This window comes from Chiloscyllium plagiosum, unplaced genomic scaffold, assembly GCF_037043375.1.
Source record: "Chiloscyllium plagiosum isolate Xiang-an unplaced genomic scaffold, Cpla_swu_hap1 HiC_scaffold_45, whole genome shotgun sequence".
Taxonomy (NCBI): domain Eukaryota; kingdom Metazoa; phylum Chordata; class Chondrichthyes; order Orectolobiformes; family Hemiscylliidae; genus Chiloscyllium; species Chiloscyllium plagiosum.
Window position 1 is genome coordinate 36,080,349 of NW_028270183.1, and position 8,091 is coordinate 36,088,439.

Consider the following 8,091-nt stretch of genomic DNA (forward strand, 5'->3'; position numbering starts at 1 on the left):
ATCCTCCAACACTCCAGGGAAAACAGCCCTAGTCTATTCCACCTCTCCCATAGCTCAAATTCTCCAACCCTGGCAACATTCTTGAAAGGGTTCAGAAAAGATTTACAAGTTTCACAACAGCCTCCTGAGAGGTAGGAGACCATAATTGCCCATAATATGCCAACATTGGCCTAACCATGTACTGTATAGCTGCTACATGACCTCCCATCTCTACTCCGTAGTAAAAAAGAACGCTTACCAAACAGCTTGTTCACTTTCCTATCTACCTGTGACTCCACTTTCAAGGAACCATGAACCTGCACTGCAAGGTTTTGGTTCAGCAACACTCCCCAGGGCATTACCAGTTCAGTGTCCAAGTGCTGCTCTGATTTGCTTTTCCAAAATACAGCACCTTGCAGTTATCAAAATTAAATGCCCATCCGATCAAGATCCTGTTGTAACCTTCACTGTCCTCTCGACCTTCAAATCTGGAGTACTCTGCCATTTCACTCTGTTCACATCCAAATCATTTATCTCAATGGCAGACAGTAGTCAACCCAGCATCAATCCATGTGGCACTCCATTGGTCACAGGCCTCCAGTCTGAAAAGCAACCCTCCACCATCATCTTCTGTCCTCTACCTTCAGGGCCAGTTCTGTGTCCAAATGGCTAGTTCTGTATTCCATGAGATATAACTTTGCTAACCAACCAGTCTCCCGGAGGAACCTTGTCAAATGCCTTCCTGAAATCCATAATTGATCATATCTACCACTCCCTCCAATCCGGTTATTTCTTCGAAAGAATAAATAAAGCAGATGGTGAGGATGGGGTCAAGCAGGTTTTTCAATCCTATTGAATCCCTCCACCTGTTGAGGTAGCCAGTGTCAAAGCAATGCCCTTTAGGAGCTGGCCAGCTCAGTCAGTAATGAGGCTGCTGGGCCACAGGGCTGGCCATTCCCCTCTACACCCAGAATACATTCTGCCCCTTCACCCCCATCTGCTTCCTCTAAATGCTGTTCACACTGGAGGAACACTGATCCATCAGCTGGCACATTGTAATACAGTATCCAGCAGTTTGACCTGTCGTCATGTGACTCTGGACCCCATGAGATCAATGTTGACAACTCCCTTTTACCACATGGTGCTGCTACCCCTCTTGGTAGGGAGAGAACAAAGTGGTAGCAGTGTATACCATGCTGTGTTTTATGGAACACAAGCAGTCAGGCCCTTCAGCCCTTTCACAGTTCCATTCTCATCCATGTGCCTATCCAATGACCAATTAAATGCCCTTAACATTAATGAGTCTACTACTGTTGGGGCATAGAATGCCCTGCCTTCTACTGAAGAAACTACCTTTCACATCTGTCCTATTATGATCACCTATCAGTTTAAAGCAAATGGCCCCTCATGCTAGCTATCACCATTGGAGGAAAGACTTGCTTGTCCAGTATCTAACCTGGATTGTCAGGTCTCAATTCAATGCCTCTACCCTCTAATGAACACAGCCTCAATTCCCTCAGCCTCCTTTCCATTCCAGGCAACATCTTAGTTAAGCTCCTCCAGCCTTTCCAAAGCTTCCACATCCTTCCTATAATTCCATGAAGAGAAGTGTTTAATACTCCAAATGCAGCATATTCTAAAGCTGTGACATAAGCTCATGGTTCTGAAACTCAATCCTGAGTAAATCCTAACACACCACATGCCTTTTTAAACAAGGCTACCAACCTGGGTGGCAACTCTCGGGTCAATGCACATGGACACCAAGATCATTGCTCATCTGCACTGCCAAGATTCTTCCCATTAATCTAGTACTCTGCATTCCTGTTACTCCTTCCAAAGTGAATCACCTCACCTTTCCATATTGAACTCCATTTGTCATGCCTCAGCCTAGCTCTGCAGCTCATGTCCCTCACTAACCCACAACAATCTTAGTCCATCCAATTTTTTGGATACAATGGAGCTGCTGGCTCACTCATTCGAGGGTAAAGTGAGCTTAGTGCTCAGGGTCTAGAGTCACATTCGGCCAGTCAATTTCCTTCCCTTCTCAAGGGAGGGAGAGAGAATTTTACAACCAATCCATTTCCATGACCTTTCTCCCATAAAAAGGAGTTGAAAGTCCTGTTTCCACTTTAGGGAATTGAAAACCACCCATTTTCTATGCCCTGTCTGGTCATAGCCTCAGGCACACAGATAATCCATTGCCCAATCAGCATTGGGGTAGGCCATTCCCCGAAACACCCTCCCCACCACCAGTCATTGCCCTTTGGATAGGACTAACCTCACCTGGATCCAAGGCTTACTGGGGCAGTCACAGCCTGAGAATCCACTACAACTGATTCTCAGCCCATTACAGCACCATTCTCTGGGCTGCTTCAGCCTGCAATGACCCTACAGCCACCCTCAGCACCACAAAAGCAACCTTCAAAACCCTGGAATATACCCTACAGCCAGGTCCTCGCCTCACTGGCTCCCAAATCAGGTTCTATATCTGACACCCTGAGGCCAACTCTAAATGGAGAAAGCTGCAGGCATTTCTCTCAGACCCTGCAGCAAGTCATTTCCCAATGGATGCCTCACTCTGGCTGACTGAACTATAGAGACAGGAACAGTGGGAATCCACTTGGACACTTCTGAAGAGGATCAGAACAGACTGGAAACAGTTCCTGCAGCATGTTCTGCAATCAAATTCAGAAACCCCTTTCCAGTGAGGTCTACAGCCCCCTGTACTCACTGGATAAAGCAAACTGCAAACAATATCTTCAATAACCCAATCATCCTGGAAGCTCAATGCATGGATTGGACAGGCCAAGCCCAGAGATTGTACCCAGGAATATTTTAACAAGAGGATGCAGAAAAACCAGCTCCAGACAGAAGACACCATGAATCACTGCTTTATTGACTGTCATCACAGGTTGATGGGTGTTCGCTTGTGTTTCCTGTACAGGACCGAGGCCAGCAATGAAGCAGAGATCAGACAGACCACTGTCACAGTCAGGGTCACCAACACAACCAACTCCACACCTACAGAACAAGGAGAAACCAATGGTTACTGAGAGAAACAGGGACAGAAAGGGAAACTAGCAGGTAGGCAGCTCCCCACCTGGAGACCTCGCCTGTATCCTTCCTTCAACCTCAGGCAGGGGCTCAGTTGCCAGGTTGGTCAGCCCAGTATCCAGGATGATCAGGGGGCCAAGTGAGACCTCCCCTTCCCACTTCAATCCAGCTTCACTCTCTGCAAGATCAAACATCCCAGTCAGGGAGTGATGGAGATGGGAGGATCCCCAACATCAAGATGGTCAATGTCCTACCAGCTTCAGGACCAAGGTCTCTCCTTCCTCTGGAGGGGAACAGGATCTCCCTTGTGCTCCCACAGTTCCCCACATGGCAACAGGCACAAATGTCACTGTCAGATTCCTCCAATGGGGTCCAGCTAAACAAGAGAAACAGCCCATCAACCACATGGTGCATCACCTCTCCCAACAACAACATCCCTGAGGGACAGAGAGGGAACTTACATATTCTGCAGCTTCTGGAAAGTACAAGCTTTGTTCCTGGAATCTCCCTGATCCACGGCAGCAACTTTCAGGTGACAGGTGATGAAAATCTGAGGGACACATTCAGAACAAGTCAGCATTTAGTGACTCCCTCCCACTATGGAGAAGCCAATCAGCAGCTTCCTCTTACCAAAGAATGCTCTTCTCCATAGAAACGAAAGGCATCCAGGTCAAACCTGAGCTTGTCTGGCTCCCGCCCGTCTCCCAGCAACACAAAGGTTGAAAAGGAGTCCTCAGCTTTGCTGTCCAGGAGGCAACTGCAGATGGACAAAGGGCCGTGAAGTGAATGGAGGGAAGCCATTGAGATGGGAACAGTTGGAGATAGCAGAGAGCTCCTTACCCATTGTAGTCAATGATCCTGTATCTCAGGGTGGAGTCCTTGTCTGGGCTCAGTGTAGCTACACAGCGATCAATGTACAGCTTCAGGGGCACGTGATGGACCATTGAAACAGATGCCTCAATGTGAATGAGGTCTCCCAGAGAGTAGACAGTGGAAGGGCGCTCTGTAAGCCAGTCACCTGAAGTACAGGAGGACAAGGGTTGGAGACAGTGAATGTAACTCGCAGTGAGTGACACCAGGAGATTCCTCCCCAGTCACCCATCACGTACCATTCATTAGGCGCAGGGAGAATGACAGATGGCCTTCTCCAGACCTGGTGGAGCTGAATGGGATCCAGGTGGGATTGATGGGGTTACTGCTCACATTGCCCTTCCTGGGAAGAGACAGGGCAGACATTTTAGGCTAGGGTCAGACAACAGCAGCAGCTGGGGATCATATTGACAATCGAGTAAAGATTCTCACCTCAAATAACGACACTGAATGGGAACAACAGCCCCATTGGTTCTCACAATGACAGATCCAGGATAGTTTGGGGTGTGGGTCAGGTGGGTGGTGTAGATCAGGAAATCCTCAGTGATCTGAAAAACACCAGTTTAAGGAATGGGGAACTGATTCTTAGTGAGAAGGATCTACATAGGGTTCACAACAGCAGCATCCCATTAAATGAATTCTTTACAGAACGTGACAGGCTCAGGGCCTGGAGGCTGTCTCTCGACCCCAGAGCTGGAGGGACTATTACTGGAATGCAATAGGTCACAGGTCAGGGGTGATGTTTTTAGGATCAATTTAAGATGGTATTGCATCATTCCAAAAATCAGGAATTATTAGAATTCCCGATCCAAAGGACAGAATGCTCAGTTGGTGAACAGGATTGTTTTTAAAATCACAGCAGAATTACAGATAGATGGAACAGGAACATGGCGATCTTTATCTACAAGGTAAAACAGGAAGTCTTCAGATTATGGGAAGGGATTACTAACAAGGTTAGTGAAAGTTTCAGTGAGAAGCTGAAACAAGTTCAAAAACAATTAACCAGAATGGAACCAAAACAGTTTTACCAACAGGTCAGATATAGAGCTCAAGGACTAGACAAGTCAATTTATTCCCAACAGTCCCACAATTGGGATGAAACTAGACTAAGTGAGTCAAAAAACCCAATCTGATTGAGAATAGGCTGCTCACCACAAAACTAAGCACATCATTCTGCTACAACATGACAGCTGCGTTCTTGTTATTTCACTATAGAGAAGTGTCATGCTGGAAGGCACTGATAAAAAGTCTAGTGTTCTATTCACATTCAGGTGAAAGATGAAACCACTCACAATTCACATTATAGCTAATGCACAGACAAAAACATCGTAACAGAACCACCTGTATAATCAAGCTTCCAAACCAATGAGAACAGCAGCACACATTGAGATAGAGACCAGTTAATGTCTAGTCTAATCCAGCATAGGAAACTAGCAGGAGACAGACCCTCAATAAGTCAATGTTCCTCAATGTAACCCTAACTGGAATAAGCTACAACCCAAGCTTCCTGCAAGTGTGGAGAACTCCCATTACCTGCAATCTGCTGCCACACTCATGCAGCCCATAGTCAAAGAGGACAGTGTGGTTCTCAGGGTAGACCCTGGTTGGCTGACAACCTACAGTCCCCAGGGTAAGGTCAGCAGCTTTAATCAGGTGCCCAGTTCCAAATAAATCCAGCTGGGCCTTGACCAGCAGGTTGTGCTCTCCACACTGCACCATCACAGTCTGTAGTGGGGACACACTCACAACCTCAGACACTGGGAACCTAGAACCCCCATGAGAAGGGACTCTCTCAGGAACAGGGCTGGCTCTCACAATTCCCCATGGAAACCGCTGGTTCAAAAACTGCTGCCATGTGTCAGAGCAACAGACAGCTCCAACTAACATTAACACAGGGAACAAACCCCTCATTACAAAATCACCCATGACCCCAAACAACTCAACCATCCCCACATTCCCCAACCAGCTCCTTTTATACACACAACCCACACTCACCTGATACCAATATGACCAGGAGCAGCAGCATTGAACCAATCGACCAGCCCCAATCTCGACAATCTCCACCAATGACTGAACTCATGGCTTTGTTCTCAGGAGGATCGATTACATTTGGGCCAATAGGAGTGGCTGTGAGTTGCTGTGCTGTCACCTGACTGAATTCAGCTCCACAAGATCTTGTGGAATTCCCCATGACTACAATCATCAAAGGTAGCTCGTTGAGCCTGGAGAGGGTCTGCTGTATTCTGCCCATCCTAACCTGGGCAGTCTGACAGTGAGAACCATGGAGAGATTGTGTGGGAATTAGAAACAGGGTTTGAGCAGAATGAAGGGATTTGTCTTGTACTGTACCTATCCTTGGGAGTATATGTTGGAAGAAGCTTTATTCTGTATCTAAACCTGTCCTTGGCTGGGGCACTGTAGGGAGAACCTAACTTTCAGTTCACTTTTAATTCATAGAGTAGAGGCAGTTTTACTCTGTATTTCACGTTGTGCTGTCTCTGTCCTGGGGACAACTTTCCTTCCAGTTTTCAAGAATGGAGGAAGCTTTTGTTTCAGTTGTAAAGAGTAGGATCTTTTACTTTGTTTCTAACTCAGTGATGTTTCTGCTTTGTTAGTGTTTGCTGTAAACAGTGTAGCTTTACAGTTAGTTTACAAGTGTAGAAGCAGCTTTACGTTCAGTGTAAATGAGCGGGGGAAGTTGTATTCTGTATCTAATCCCACGCTGTCCTTGCTTTTGGGAGAGATTGATTGGTTGGGATCATGTTGAGGGTGAAAGTGAGGACTGAAGATGCTGGAGGTGAGAGTCATAAAGTGTGGTAAAGCACAGCAGGTTATGCAAAATCCAAGGAGCAAGTGAGTCGGTGTTTCAGGCATCAGCCTGTCATCAGGAATGTGGGTTGGGAAAGGGGGCTGAGTGATTAATAGGAGGGTAGGTGTGGGGGTGTGGTGAGCGAAGGTAGGTGGGATGGCAGTAGGTCAATGCAGGTCAGGGGTGTTGAGGGAGCTTTCCATTCATTTTAAAAAGGAAGATTGAGCTTTACTTTCAGTTTCAAAGAGTAGATAGTGTTTTATTTGTAAGAATCTCATTGCATCATGTCCCTGTTCTGGGAGTGTTTGATATGAACAGTGTTGAGGTAGGTTCACTTTCAGCTTAAAAGAGAACAGGGAGCTTTATACATTATCAATCTGTAGCTGTCCCTGTTGGATGGGGATAGGGTAAGGGGAGTTTTTGCTTCAGTGGAAAAGTGCAGAGGGACCATTCCTTTTAGTATAAAGGAGCCTCAGTCTGTATCTGAGCCTGATCTGTACCTTCCTGTGGGAGTGTTGATGGGGACAGGATTGAGGTCTATGGCCTCCAGCTGTGCTGGGATAAAGCTCAGTGGAAACCCGAGGAAAAGCACCTCCTCTTTCACTGAGTCACTTTGCAGCTTTTCACACAACACGGTGTTCAACAAATCCAGGAACATCTCCTCAGCCCCGTTTTGCTTAATTTCTTCCTGTAAGTTTTGGTTCAAACTCCTTTTCCTCTGGATGTTATTGTGCTCATTGTCCTTCCATTCACACCCCCTTGGGGGCTCCTCTCTTGGTTGGTTACTGCCTGCTTATTTTTATTGGTTACTGGGTGGATGTGGGCAGTGCTGGCCATGCCAACATTTCCTGACCAACCCCCAGCGAGGAGGAGAAAGTGAGGACTGCAGATGCTGGAGATCAGAGCTGAAAATGTGTTGCTGGAAAATCCCCAGCTATCCTTGAGAAGGTGTTAGGGAGAGTGGTACAGGAATGTGTGAACCCAGTTTCAGCGACGTTCCAACTGTGTAAAATGGGAGGAAGGTGTGAACTTTCTGGGTGCGAGCGGTCGCAGGTTTGGAAGTTGCTGTTGGAGGAGCCTTGGTAAATTGCTGCAGTGTATGTTATAGACCACACACAATCCGTCAGTGTCGACCAATGTTGGAGTGAGGGAATGTTGATGGTGGCGAATTAGACAATGTAGTTTCTATCGATTTCAGTAAGGCCTGAGACAAGGTCCCACACGGGAAGCTAATAAAGATAAAATCCCATTGGATCCAGGGTACGTTCGGAAGTTAGATCCAGAACTGTCTTTGAGCAGGAGACAGAGGGTTGTTGTTGAAGTTTATCTGTGTGACTGGAGCAGCGGTGTACCGCTTGGATTGGTGCTGGGTCCCACGC

General features: G+C 46.9%; 1 protein-coding gene across 1 annotated transcript; it reads right to left on the minus strand.

The window, feature by feature from the left end:
- Positions 1 to 2,884: 2,884 nt before the first annotated feature.
- LOC148136472 (zona pellucida sperm-binding protein 3-like) lies at positions 2,885 to 6,094 on the minus strand. Its single transcript, XM_087983338.1, has 9 exons — positions 5,899 to 6,094; positions 5,437 to 5,783; positions 4,336 to 4,451; positions 4,143 to 4,246; positions 3,874 to 4,051; positions 3,664 to 3,790; positions 3,495 to 3,583; positions 3,288 to 3,409; positions 2,885 to 3,000 (listed from the first exon to the last, which is right to left on the minus strand). Exons 1-9 carry the CDS (start codon positions 6,092 to 6,094, stop codon positions 2,885 to 2,887), a joined length of 1,395 nt encoding a protein of 464 aa, XP_087839464.1.
- Between the last annotated feature and the right edge of the window lie 1,997 nt (positions 6,095 to 8,091).

Coding starts and splice junctions, on each gene's coding strand:
- LOC148136472 (XM_087983338.1), bottom strand. CDS start 6,094: ATGGGGAATTCCACAAGATCTTGTGGAGCTGAATTCAGTCAGGTGACA. Junction 5,784..5,898: donor CCTGGTCATATTGGTATCAG/GTGAGTGTGGGT, acceptor TGTTAATGTTAG/TTGGAGCTGTCTGTTGCTCT. Junction 4,452..5,436: donor AGTGTGGCAGCAGATTGCAG/GTAATGGGAGTT, acceptor GGTGTTTTTCAG/ATCACTGAGGATTTCCTGAT.